This window comes from Chiloscyllium plagiosum, unplaced genomic scaffold (assembly GCF_037043375.1).
Source record: "Chiloscyllium plagiosum isolate Xiang-an unplaced genomic scaffold, Cpla_swu_hap1 HiC_scaffold_3, whole genome shotgun sequence".
Classification (NCBI taxonomy): Eukaryota; Metazoa; Chordata; class Chondrichthyes; order Orectolobiformes; family Hemiscylliidae; genus Chiloscyllium; species Chiloscyllium plagiosum.
In genome coordinates, this window is record NW_028270141.1 from 130,829,620 (window position 1) to 130,844,167 (window position 14,548).

Genomic DNA, 14,548 nt, shown 5'->3' on the forward strand with positions numbered 1-14,548 from the left:
TCTATTTCCATGCTGTATAACTGTATGATGCTAAATAACATACAGGAGCCAAAATATTCATTCATAAAGTGTAAGCTTCAGCCAGTGGTAATCAGAAGATTATGTTTTAATTATTTTAAGTATATTATGAACCAAAGTGATGCACATCTTGAAATTTCTTTGCACTGAATACAATATCCTGTGGATTTTGACCCTATCTCATTTGTCCTGATATTAGTAAGCTGGGCACTGAAAGTTCCAATGCACTGGCAGAACTGAGACAGAGCAGAACTTAAAAGAGTGGTCATTTACAGAGAGGGAAAGTCCACTGGGGCCTGAGCAGGGGTTTAGCTGAACCCCAGATGGTCTCTGAAATACAGAGGCCTCATCCCCTGAAGAAGCAAGTGGTATGGTTTGCTAAGTTTGTAGGTAACAGTTACCTTTTAAAGTTTTAATTTCTAAAGTTATGGGACTTCTTGAACATCTTTGGTAAAAACTCATTCCAGATCTCAGTTAGAGGCCTTATAAGAGGTAGGTCAACTCAGAGAGTTCTTATAAGTTAACCAGTTTGAAGTTTGGAATTATACATCAGCTAGACTGGGTATGAATGGCAGGGTTCCTCCCTCAACGGACATTACTAAATCAGGTGTGTTTTTACAACAACTCAGTGGCCTGATAGTTATTGATAGTAGCATCATAATTCAAAATGCATTTGATTAATTAGGCTTAAACTCACCAGCTGTCACAATGGGATCCTGATGAAGGAGCAGCGCTCTGAAAGCTAGTGCTTCCAAATAAACTTGTTGGACTATAACCTGGTGTTGTGTGGTTTTTAGCAATGGGATTTGATCTCGTCTCCCTTGGGTTAGTTTCGGTGTTCAGATTACTCATGCAGTAACACAGTCGCTGCTTACTGTCCCCATTTTTCCTGTTGCTTTCCCAATCTGTCTTCTCTCTCACACCTTCACTGTTACAGACTGCAACATATTTTCACTAGTTTGTCTTCAGGGCAAGATGGGGGGAGCTTTGTGTGTGACATTTGTATGTACTTCATAATACCTGTTCCTTCTCCTTTCACCCTAGTGACATTACTTCTGTCTTTGTTTGTTCTTAAGATGTGCGTGTCGCTGATGAGATTGCCATTTATCTAGTTGCCCCATAAAGGTAACAGTGCACCTGATTTTCCTACCTCTGGTGGTGGGTCAATAAAACTATATGGCCTTCTCTATCCCTTCAGAATCAGTCAGTCATATGAGAGACAGGCACCACATAAAAACGAGACCAGAACAATCAAGGACAGTACTGAGCTGATAATGACCATCCCACGGTCACTTTTACTGGCACTGTTGTATTAATCTTCAACAAGGTTCTGAAACAGCCAGGACTGGGGGGCATTTGAACTTATATCTATGATCAGTGGTCCAAATGTGGAACCAAAGCATCACCCTATCTGTTTGCGTGCCCAGGTCAAGGGTTTTGTCTCTCGGAAACAACCTTTAGACAAATTTAAGTTGAAGGGATTACCAAGTGCATGACATTGTGGTACTCACGGCTCCTGTTTTTTATCCTGTTACAGATCATGAACAATAGCTCGCAGACCAGATGCTGACCATGGCTCCAAGAAAACGGAATAGGCATGTGCTGGGATTTCTCTGTTGCTTCCAGAGCACTGATCACCCAGAGATCACCTTCAAGGACAGCAGTGTGCCACTGCAGCTTCTCGAATTCTCCCTCCCAATCCCGCCCACCGATGAACTCAACGCCAGGTTTGCAGAACTCGTTGTAAGTGTCACTGAGTTTTACGAGGAATCAAACATGTCTGTTATGCTTTTCCTCTTAACTCCTAGGGTCAGGCTATTGAAGAAACCTTGCCACCTTTCAACACCCCTTGTAGATGGTACCCACACCAGCCATTGTCCACAGGTAGTAGTCGGAGTCATGCTGAGGTGGTGGTTGGAGAACTGATTAAATGGGTCGCTTTGCCCTGGGTCACCTTAAGCTTCATGGCTGGTGCCACAGATGCACCCAGCAAGTATTCCATCATGGTCAAATAGACACAAAATCTGAGACAGTGGTTGAGAATCTCAACAGGTCTGTCAGAGATGGAGAAACAGAGTTAATGTTTCAAGTCCAGTGTGAACTGTGTTCCAAAGAAGAGTTGTATTGGACTGGAATCATTAATGCTGTTCCTCACAGATGCAGCCAGACCTGCACACGGTTTCTCCAGCACTTCCTGTTTTTCTTCCAAAATGCTCCTGACTTATGTCTTGTAGGTGCTGGGAAGTCAGGAGGTGAATCTCCCCCTGCACAATGCTCCATTTATTACCTGCAGCAAGTATGGCTTATCCAGTTGAGTAACTGTTCCATGAAAATCCACAGGATGATGGGAGATTCCCCAGGAGGGGGCAGTCCTTCATTGAACTTAGAATTATAGAATTTGACAGTACAGGAGGAGGCCATTCAACCCAATTGTGTATTATCAGCTCCTGAAAGAGCTAGACAGCTAGTCCCATTCTCCAGCTCTTTCTCTAAGCTCTCTAAGTTAATCCCTTTCAAATATATATCCAGCTCTCTTTTGAAATCTCCTATAGAATCCGCCTCTACCACTCCCCCAGGCAGTGCATTCCAAATCCTAACAATCCTCTGAGTAAAGACACTTCTCCTCATCTCACTCCCAGCTCTCTTACTGACAGTGTTGAAATGGTAACCCCTAGTTACTGAAATACCAGCGAGTGGAAACAGACTATCCTTCTTTACTCTGTCAAAATTGTTCATAGTTTTCAACACCTCAATGAAGTCACCTCTGCTCTCCTCCAAGGAGAACAAGCTCAATTTCTCTAATCTTTCCTTATATCTAGAATCCAAACTTCCTGGTATCGTTCCAGTGTATCTTCTTTGCACTCTCCCCAAGGCTTTAACATCTTTCCTTCAATAACGTGCCCAGAAATGAACACATTATTCCAAATGTGGCCTGACCAATGAGTTGTAGAGGTATAACATCACTTCCTTGTACTCTATGTCTCCATTTTAAACCCGAGGATCCTAGAATTGACGACTGTCCCAGCTTAGAATCATCTGCAGATTAGAGATTTTGCCCTTAACATGCATCTCCAAATATAAATCAGAAAAAGTGAGACTCCCAACACCAATCCTTGGGGAACATTACTTTCAACTCGTCTCCTGTCTGTTTCCTATCTTTTAGCTCATTTCTAACACGAACTGCGAAGAACCCATCAATCCCAAACATTTCTATTTTCATATTCCTAATGTGTTACCTCTTCAAAGAAAGGTCATTTTCCCAAGGTAAGGGAGCCCAAAACTACTGGGCACAGGTTGAAGGTGAAAGGGGAAAGATTTAAAAAGAACCCGAGGGGTGACTTTTTCAGAGTTGAGAGTGTGGTGCTGGATTCTCCTGCTCCTCGGATGTTTCCTGACCCGCTGTGCTTTTCCAGCACCACACTGTCGACTCTGATCTCCAGCATCTGCAGTCCTCACTTTCTCGTGGGTGATTTTTTCACACAGAGGGTGGTGCGTGTATGGAATGAGCTGCAAGAGGAAGTCATGGAGGCTGGTACAATTACAACCTTTAAAAGGCATCTAATTTAGAGGGATATGGACCAAACACTGGCAAATGGGGCAAGATCAGATTGGGATATCTGGTTGGTGCGGATGAGTTGGACTGAAGGGCCTCTTTCCAATGTGACTCAATGCCCGTATAACTCAATCAAATACGTCAGACATGACCAGCTTTCAAGTAGGAAACTAGATATTGAGTGTCAAGGGGTTAGTTGATCAGGAAGAACATAAGAGAATCATCATTCTGGCCTTGTCTAACAAACACTTATTCACTTTACCACAGTAGTCATTGGATAGTATTGAGGTTTGGGTATTCCCTTTCTGCATAACTCAAACCTTTGGTGGAGGACCTCTAAGCTTATTTGTGAACTATACATGAAGACTAGAATGCTTTGCTGGATGTAGTTTCTTGCTTTCCACCCAGAACTTACATCTCATAAGGACATTCACATTAAGAGCAGACATAGGAACTTTGGCTCCTCTGGCTTGCTATACTATTCAATAGGATCAGGGCTGATCTGGGTGTGTTCAGATTTCCACATTCCCATCAATCTTTGATTCCTTTGTTTAGCAAGAAGCTATCCACCTCTGGCTTAATATATGTAATGACCTCAACCTCATGAAGTTGAAAAATAAATTCCCCTCATCTTTGTCCTGAAAATCCACAAAGCTTTTAAGTAGTGACATTTATGTTTGGACTGACCCACAAGAGGAAACTCATTTCCACAACTACTGCGACTGTTGAGGATCTTGTACACTTCAAGTGACCTCTCACTGTTCTAACCTCAAGTAGAAACAAGCATAGCCTATTCCTATACGATAACCCACTCATTGCAGCAATCTCCACAGTAACTGATATGCCCCATTGCTAGGTAAAAACAATGACTGCAGATGCTGGAAACCAGATTCTGGGTTAGTGGTGCTGGAAAAGCACAGCGGTTCAGGCAGCATCCGAGGAGCAGTAAAATCGACGTTTCGGGTAAAAGCCCTTCATTAGGAATACAGGCAGAGAGCCTGAAGGGTGGAGAGATAAGTGAGATGAGGGTGGGGGTGGGGAGAAAGTAGCATAAAATACAATAGGTGAGTGGGGGAGAGGATGAAGGTGACAGGTCGGGGGTGGGGGGAGGGTGGAGTGGATAGGTGGAAAAGAAGATAGGCAGGTAGGACAAGTCATGGGGACAGTGCTGAGCTGGAAGTTTGGAACTAGGGTGAGGTGGGAAAGGGGAAATGAGGAAACTGTTGAAGTCTACATTGATGCCCTGGGGTTGAAGTGTTCCGAGGCGGAAGATGAGGCGTTCTTCCTCCAGGCGTCTGGTGGTGAGGGAGCGGCGGTGAAGGAGGCCCAGGACCTCCATGTCCTCGGCAGAGTGGGAGGGGGAGTTGAAATGTTGGGCCATAGGGTGATGTGGTTGATTGGTGCGGGTGTCCCAGAGATGTTCCCTAAAGCGCTCTGATAGGAGGCGTACAGTCTCCACAATGTAGAGGAGACCGCATCGGGAGCAACAGATACAATAAATGATATTGGTGGATGTGCAGGTAAAACTTTGATGGATGTGGAAGGCTCCTTTAGGGCCTTCGATGGAGGTGAGGGAGGAGGTGTGGGCGCAGGTTTTACAGTTCCTGCAGTGGCAGGGGAAGGTGCCAGGGTGGGAGGGTGGGTTGTTGGGGGGGGCGTGGACCTGACCAGGTAGTCACGGAGGGAACGGTCTTTGCGGAAGGTGGAAAGGGGTGGGGAGGGAAATCTATCCCTGGTGGTGGGGTCCGTTTGGAGGTGGCGGAAATGAAGGCGGATGATTTGGCCCATTGCTAGCTGTCTCTTTTTTTTCGATAAACCTGTTAAGGGATGGTATTTCCCATGTCCGGACAGGCAGGATTTGAACCTGGGACTTCCGGCCCAGAAGGCCCCAAAGTGTGTGAATGACAAACTACTGTGATGGCAAGACAATGTTTCGAATCCACAACTCCATGGTGACTGGAACTGAATCCAGCACCTTAGGCCACTCAGCTGCAAGTATATATCTATTTTTAAATGACCTGTTTGGACCTGCAATGGTACACTTACTGTGCAGGTGGGACTTGAAACCAGGTTTCCTGGCTCAGAGATAGGGACACTACCAGTATACAGCAGGAGCCACATAAACCTATTTGTCTTTATGACCTTCAACTGCTTGGTAAGTCACAGCCACGGGCAGAATCTGTCAGATACTAACAAACCTCTACAAACTGATCGTGGCTTTCCCACTGCACCGCCCTGAGACCACAGTAGGTCTTGGTTTGCGGCACTCAATCCCGTCCCAGACTGCACGCTTAGTAAATGGATTATCAGAACAAGCTCAAGTGATAAGTGTTAATGTGACAATGCTCCAAACATGATTGCCTTTATTAGCTGAGGCAGAGAGATTAGGAGTAGGGAGGTGATGCTGGAACTGTATGAAACTTCAGAGGGGTAGGTCACAGCTAGTAGAGTATTGTGTGCAGTTCTGGAGTCCACATTATAGGAGGGATGTGATAGCACTGGAGAGGGTGCAGAGGAGATTTACCAGGATGTTGCCTTGGCTGGAGAGTTTCAGTAGTGAAGAGAGATTGGACAGATTGGGGATATTTTCCTTCAGCAGAGATTGAGATTGAGAGAGGACATGACTGAGATGTATAAAATGATGAAGGGCATAAACAGGTCAGACATAGAGCAACTTTTCACCTTGGTGGAGGGACCAGTGATGAGGCGGCATGAATTTAAAGTAAAGGACAGGAGGTTTTGAGGAGATGTGGGAAAAAAATATTTATCACCCAGAGGGAGGTGGGAAATCTGGAACTCACTGTCTGTGAGGGTGGGAGAGGCAGAAACCCAAATAATGTTGAAGCAATATTTAGGCATGCCCTTGTGATGCTAAGGCATACAAGGATGCTAAACTAAGTGCTGGAAAATGGAATTAGCATAGTCAGGTGGTTGTTTTTGACTGGCACAGACTGGATGGGCCAAAGGGACTTTTTCTGCATTGTAAAAGCATTGGAGTCAGAGAATCAGACAGGAGGAGGCCAGAGTCCAGTGGCTGAGGAACGGATGCAAAGGCAATTTCAATGGGAAAGAGCTTTAGCAAGGTATTCAATGTCAACAACAACAGTCTGCATTTATATGATACCACTGTAATAAAGCAATGTAATAAAGCATCCCTCCAGGCACCTCATGGAACCATAATCAAATAAACCATTGACATCCAACCAAAGAATGAAACATCTGGACCAATCACCAAAAACCTTGGTCAGTGAAGTCGGTCTTAAAGGATGTCAAAGAAGGAGAGGGAGGAGAATGAAATGAAAGCAGTTGAGAGGGGCAGATGCAGATCTGAGCACCCAGACAGCAGCTGGCATGGTGGGCAGTGAAAAATGGAGACCCTCAAGGTTTGGGATTAGAGGAACGCGGGGTCCTCAATGGGTGACAGCAGTGGTGGAGCTGGGGAAGGGGAGTGAGGCCGTGTGGAGGACGTTGAAGGTGGTGACCAGAGTTTAAAAGATGAGATGCTAGCGTCCCAGCAACCAGTGCAGATCTTTGAGCAATGGGCGAGCGGGGAGTTAAAATACGGGAAGCAGAGAATTCCAAGCCAACACATGTCATGTGCCGCCCTGCTGCTGTGTTTCTCTCTCTGTTTGTTTATGCTGATTCGTGTTCAAGTCAGTTCCCTGAGTGTCTGGCATCAGCAGAAGAGTTTGGAACACTGACGCACTGTGGAGGCTCCACATGTGAAAGCTCGACAGTAAATGGGAACAGACAGTGCTGAAATTTGAAGGTCAGTGCTCCAGTGATTTGCTGAAAAGAAAACCCTCATTCTTTCAGAATCGAATCTGTCAGACGACGCAACCGCATCATTGGAGAAGATTAATTTTGGAATGAGGGAGAAAATTCTTTTGAAGATTTTGACTTACACTGGGTCACAGATCCACTGGCATTGACAGACCCCAACTGAGCAATTTGTCTTCAATCATGTTTTGAAGAATTTTGTAGATTAATTATACTTTCTGACTCACATTGGCTCCCATTTGTAAACAAAAGCACAATGATGACATTCTTCTCCTTGTTTTCAACTCCTTCCATACCATGATCCCTTTCCTATCTCTCCTACAACCATCCAAGGGAACTAAAGTCTTCTAATTCTAGCCTCATGAAACCCTAAATTTGATCGCTTCGCCAAAGGTGCCTGTGCCCATTAATATCTACAATCATCTCCCTGAAAGAATTGACCACTCCCCTCTCTCCATTTTTAGCACACAGCCTACAGTCTGCCACTTGGATTATGCATCTTCCCTAGTTTCATCTTGTGTGACTAATGCCAATTTTTTTTTATATTGTCCCTGTGAAGCATGTTGGGGGTTTTACAAGACATTCAACGACGTCATATGAATGCAAGTTGTTGATGTCAGTATATTTCACAGTGGAGAGCATCACCTACTGAACACAGTCCAGTCCCAACCAATATTTACACTGACTGCACTGACTGTGACAATTGAGAGCAGAGAGCCCCTTGAGTGATGTTGCCTATCTCTAGACTGAAGTCAACATTAGCACCTCTTGCAGGACAGTCCAACTCCAAGCACAGGATGATAGGATCAGCAGAATGGGCAGACAGAGACAGATGGAATTTTGTGAGGGAAGTATGAGGTGATACATTTTGGCAGAGGAGGTAGGCTTTCAAAGGTACACAGGGGCCAAGGGCTGTGTGTGCAAGGATCATTGAAGGTGGCATGGTGTACTGAGAGAGTGGCTAACAAAGCATATGTGATCTTGAGCTTCAAAAGTAGAGACATTGTGTACAAAAGAAGGGAAGGGTTGTGGAGCAGATTTACAAGCACGGTTTCAGCCACGGGGTTTTCATTGAAAAGTTTGGTGGGAAAGGCTGAGGGCATTCTCATTGAAGAAGGGAAACTGAAGGGAGGTGCACAAGATTATGACAGACTCAGATAGGGTAGACCAGGAACATCTGTCCCCTATAGCTGATTGTACAAGGAATGGAGGTTTAAGATTTTGGGGGGGTGGGGTGGTGGTGTGTGGTCGTTGTTGGATGGGGATTTTGTGGGGCAGGGATTAGGAGGAAAACCTATTGTACGCAGCAAGCAGTCAAGATGTGGAACTGCCTCTGTGAGAGGGAGAAAGGAAATTGAATGACATAAACCAGCAGGCCTGTGAGGATCAAGTGGCGGAGTGGGACTGACTCGATTGTTCCACAGTGACCCGAGGTGGACTCAATTGCTAAATCACTTCCTTCAGTGCTGATCTGTCCGTGACTCTGTGAGTGTGTAGGCATGGTTGAAAGCCGGAAACGTTTAATTGGTGTGGGTAGTAGAAGCTAGGATCTCTCCCTGGTGTCTTGTCAAACAGTTTTCATGAAAACAGATGATTTGTACATTATCACACTGGTGTTTGAGCATCCTTGCTGTGGGCCAATTGGCTGTCGCTTTTCCTACATCGTTAAAGTGACCAGATTTCAGAAAATAAAAAGTACTTTTACTGATTGTAAAGCAACTTTGGGATGTTTGAAATTAGAGTTACCACGCCATAAATGACCTGGACCATACGGCCCATCAAGTTGTGCCTAGCATGGGAGCTGCTATTGAGCAGCCATTTTATATGCACTTTCCTGACTAGCAGATTGCCCCAACCTTCTATATACAGTGATGGCTGAGATTCTCTGACAATGGCAACATTTGAAAGCTGAGATCTTTGTACATGGCCGTTACTGGGTACATCAGTATCTCAACCCATCAAGCAACGACTGCTGCTTGTCATATTAGAGATGTTCATAACAAGAGCACTGGATTAAAGGAAATACCCATGGGCCCAATTAGATTCAAGTGTTGTATTTTCTCGGTTTTAGTTTACACAGCTGTTCATAGAATGAGATAGCAAGAGGGAGAGGGATTCAGATACTGAGTGATTCAAGTGACTTGTTCTGCCCCAAATCCTCTCTCAGCAGCTTGTTACCACAACAAGGAAGACTGAACTCTTGACAACACTATAGTCAGGAGTCCCAGTGGGCACTCTGATCTGTAAGCCACATGTATGGCAATACTTTCCACCTCTTGTTCCTTCTGAGCTCCATTGTTCTGTTTTGCACACTGTCCCTTCTTTCTTCATGTCTACTGTACAAACTCATTGCCCTGTTTCCGACTCTAAGATGTCAAAAAGGAATCATCTTAAAAATATTCCCCATAAAAGCTATGCCCTTATTTTCTGTGCTCTGTACAAGCTGTATCTTAAATCTTCTCTCCTCTTACAATTTGAAGTTTGTGCATTCGACCTTCCCTTCGTAGCACTGAGGTTTATGTGCCATAAAGTCTTTTATTCAATCATGGGATCTGGGAGTCATAGTTTTATTGCCAATCCCTATTTCCAGCACCTGAAGGAGGCGGTGGTGAGCAGCCTTTATGAATCACTGTAGTCCATGGGAATGGCATGGGGAGGGTGGTTAGTGATAATTACTCCTACAGTGCAGTTAGGAAGGGTACGCCAGGATTTTAACTCAGCGAAACTGTGTTAACGGCGATATATTCCCCAGTCAGGATTGTGTGTGAGTTGAAGGGGATCTTCGAAGGTATTAGTGTTCCCATGTATCTGTTGCCCTTCTCTTTCTAGATGGTAGTTGCCATGGTTCTGGAAGGTACTATCTGAGGAACCTTGAGGAGTTGTTGCAGTGCAACTTGTAGATGGTACACTCTGCTGTTTCTGAGCATTGGTGGAGGATGGATGGATGGTTAAGTTGTTGGATGGATTGCCAATCATGCAGGCTGCTTTGTCCTGGATGTTGTCAAGCATCCTGAGTGTTGTTGGAGCCACACCCATCCAGGCAAATGGGGAGATTTCCATCACGGACCTGACGTGGGCCTTGTAGATGGTGGACAGGCTTCAGGGAGTCAGGGGGTGAGTTACTCACCGCTGCATTCCTACCCTCTGATCTGCTCTTGTAGCCACTGTGTTTGTGTGGTGAGTCCAGTTGAGTTTATGGTCAGTGGTAACCCCAGGATGTTGACTGTGCAGGATTCAATGATGGAAATGCCATTGGACAGACTTGGTCATCATCTGGCAATTGTATGGTGTGAAAATTACCTGCCATTTATTAGCCTAAGGCCTGAACGTTGTCCAGGTATTGCTGCAGGTAGTACTCATCCCAGAATTCATCCAGGAAAGTGGAGAGTATTTAATCACATTTCTGACTTGACCCTTTAGGTTCAAGAGATTAAAAACGACAGCTGATTCTCCACCAAGGGATGAATAAATCAAAAACTGCGTTGTTTGTTCATGTTTTTATTTTGGATAGGTCCAACCACACCAGGAATCTAAACTGTTTCACGGGATCAATCCAAGACAAATCCAACAGATCTGTCTAATGGGAACTTGGCTTATTACAGGCCCTCCATCCAACTCACTCCCTCACAACTCCACATTAACAAGTGCCACTGTTAGAGTGTGGATGGAATCTACATTTCACCAGGAGTTGACAAGATTTTTTTTGCTGTGCAGGTGACAATGTATTTCACAGAATCATTACGATGCATAAGGAGGCCGTTCAGCCTATCATGTTCTATTATCTAATGATGCTGTATTACCTAGGGCCAATCATCTGCCTTTTCCCTAGCTCCCTGTGCTCTGTTACTACCTTAATAAAAACCATGCCCTCTTAACTGAACTTCAAGATTTTGTTTTATTCACAACATTTAACGTTCAAGTTGGCTGGCCATTCATCTTATACAGCAACGATTCAGACAGAACTTCTTTTCACAAAGTAGAAAGTTTGGGAAATGCACCTGGAAGTGAAAGGGCAGTGCAGTTGTGCCCTGTACGCTGCTCGTGGACCTTGATAACATGTGCCTTCAGACCAACTGGGCCAGAAGGTGCCAATGAGAGGCGAATTGTGTTTGCCAGTCCACAGGACTCTGCTTCATCATTGTAGTCCTGAGGTAGACAGATTGACCGATTGGTTTTCTCTTTAATGAAAAAGCATCAATTTATTTTGGCATTGTACATCTGGCAGCATTGCAAAGAAACAAAGAGCTTTTAACTCCACATTCATTAGGTGAGATTTGCACTCCTGTGGTTTTAAAGGGAGAGGGCTCACCATACTGATGTGGGAAAAGGTGATGGCACATTAAATCCCAACTGCTTGTTTTTTCAAAAAGGAGTTCCTTTGAACATGGATTTCTTTGGATGCCCTTTTTTTCCAAACATGTGTTTTCTTGCCTCATTTATTACGCAGCCATGAAACTCACTGCTTGACAGGCTTTTTTAAATAGAGAAACAGCCGCCTAGTGTGTACGTGTGGGAATGTGCAGTGTCTGACCTGCAAGGACGGTGAACCGTGAGAGAATTGCCCACTCTCTGAGTTCTGCATCTTGAGCACTGATATTCCCCTTTTCACTGGAGAACTGTTTCTGATTGAAAGGATGTTCTGCACTGCCCAGGTTGATTTGCAAATTCCTGTCTTTGCTGACAATCCCCCAGTAGCACTGACAGTCCATTTATGCCTCAGACACATTTCTGGTCTTTATTTGCTGCCTAAGGGATTTGACTAAGGGATTGAAAAGGAACTACCAGTTCCTCTGGTCTGATGATCTAGGATGAGAGGACGTCATTTTAAAATGACAGCCAAATTATTCAGGAGGAACACATGTGAATTAACATTCCCTCTCAAGTGGTTATGGTTGCCAAACGTTGGCCACTCTTACAAGGATTAGATTAATAGATCCTTGAAAGATATGAAACAAAGCTGGGTAAATGGATTTGAGGTACAGATTAACATAAATAATCAAAGTTAAAAATCACACAACATCATGTTATAGTACAACAGGTTGCACTATAACCTGGTGTTGTGTGAATTTTAACTTTGTCCACCCCAGTCTGACACTAGCATCTCCAAATCCTAAATAATCAATTGTTGGAGTAGGCTTCTCCCGTTCCTTTGTTCTTTTACTGTTAATGAGGGATGAATATACACAAGGAGGGCTGCCACTACTGGTACTTTATGATATCCGACAGCTTGTATTTCAGAGTAACAATTAGAACATAGAACATAGAACAATACAGCACAGAACAGGCCCTTCGGCCCACAATATTGTGCCGAACATTTGTCCTCGCTTAAGCACCCATCTATGTACCTATCCAATTGCCGCTTAAAGGCCGCCAATGATTCTGACTCTGCCACTCCCACAGGCAGCGCATTCCATGCCCACACCACTCTCTGGGTAAAGAACCTACCCCTGACATCTCCCCTATACCTTCCACCCTTCACCTTAAATTTATGTCCCCTTGTAACACTCTGTTGTACCCGGGGAAAAAGTTTCTGATTTTCTACTCTATCTATTCCCCTGATCATCTTATACACCTCTATCAAGTCACCCCTCATCCTTCTCTGTTCCAAAGAAAAAAGGCCTAGCACTCTCAACCTATCCTCGTATGACCTATTCTCCATTCCAGGCAACATCCTGGTAAATCTTCTCTGCACCCTCTCCAAAGCTTCCACATCTTTCCTAAAGTGAGGTGACCAGAACTGCACACAGTACTCCAAATGTGGCCTAACCAAAGTTCTGTACAGCTGTAACATCACTTCACGACTCTTGAATTCAATCCCTCTGCTAATGAACGCTAATACACCATAGGCCTTCTTACAAGCTCTATCCACCTGAGTGGCAACTTTCAAAGATCTATGAACATAGTCCTCAAGATCCCTCTGCTCCTCCACCTTACTAAGAACCCTACCGTTAACCCTGTATTCCGCATTCTTATTTGTCCTTCCAAAATGGACAACCTCACACTTGGCAGGGTTGAACTCCATCTGCCACTCCTCAGCCCAGCTCTGCATCATATCTAAGTCTCTTTGCAGCCGACAACAGCCCTCCTCACTATCCACAACTCCACCAATCTTCGTATCATCTGCAAATTTACTGACCCACCTTTCGACTCCCTCTTCCAAGTCATTAATAAAGTTATTTGAGGATGTTCACTGCCACCAATCCTCCTTTGTCTAAGCCCTGCCAAATGATCAGTGGCCCTGCATGGTTAATAATTTTGCTTATTGCATGGCAGCATTCGAATAGATATACATAGGAATTAGGAATAAGAGTAGATCACTCAAGTCTGTATTGCTATTCAGTAAAGTCATGGCTGTCTGATTATTGCACACTCCCATATACCCTTGATAACTTTTCAACCTCCCCTTGCTTATCTAGAATATATCTACCTCTGTTTAATAGGATTCAAAGACTTTGCTCACTCCACCTTTTAGGGAAAAGTTCCAAAAACCCACCACACTCTAAGAAAATGTTTCTCCACTATTCTGTCTTAAATGGATGGTCCATTATTTTTAAACAGTGATTCCTCCCCAGTTCTCAATTTTGCCATCAAAGGAGACCAATACTGTACACACTACTCTAGATGTTGTCTCACCGATATCTTGTTTAACAGAATCATTACCATTCCACTGTTGTTTTCAACTCTCCTTGCAATAGATGATAGCATTCTATTAGCTTTCCTAATTACTTGCTGTACCTGCCTACTAATCACTTATGGGTCATGCATTTGGAGACCCAAATCCCTTTGCCTCACAGAGTCCTGGAGTCTGTCACCATTTAGATAATATATTTTGTTTTAAATTCTTCCTGCCAGAGATGGACAATTTCACACTTTCCCACATTATACTCTGTCTTCTGGATTATTGCCCACTTAGCTACCTGTATGCCTTTGTGGCTTTCTTCAGTTCTCTTCACTATTTACTTTCCTACCTATCTTTGTGTGTCATTGGAAAATTTAGCAACTGTACCTTCCACCCCTTCGTCAAGTCATTTCTGCAAATAGTGAAATCTCTATCCACCACAAAGCTGGCTGATCCCTGTGGCACACCCTTTGTTCCATCTTGCCAACCCTGAAAATGACCCACTTTTGACTACGCTCTGTTTCCCATTAGCTCGCCAATGTTCTAATGGTGCCAATGTGTTATCCCCAGAAAATTAG

General features: G+C 44.3%; 1 protein-coding gene across 5 annotated transcripts in view; it reads left to right on the forward strand.

Moving 5' to 3' along the window:
• Positions 1-14,548, forward strand: part of daam2 (dishevelled associated activator of morphogenesis 2) — a 342,206-nt gene that overhangs the window by 126,713 nt on the left and 200,945 nt on the right. For all 5 annotated transcript variants that reach the window (XM_043687244.2, XM_043687248.2, XM_043687246.2 and 2 more), the window contains exon 2: positions 1,556-1,761. In XM_043687244.2, coding sequence (XP_043543179.2) covers positions 1,582-1,761 — 180 coding nt within the window. In that variant the 5' untranslated portion in view covers positions 1,556-1,581. The remainder of the gene's footprint in view (positions 1-1,555; positions 1,762-14,548) is intronic.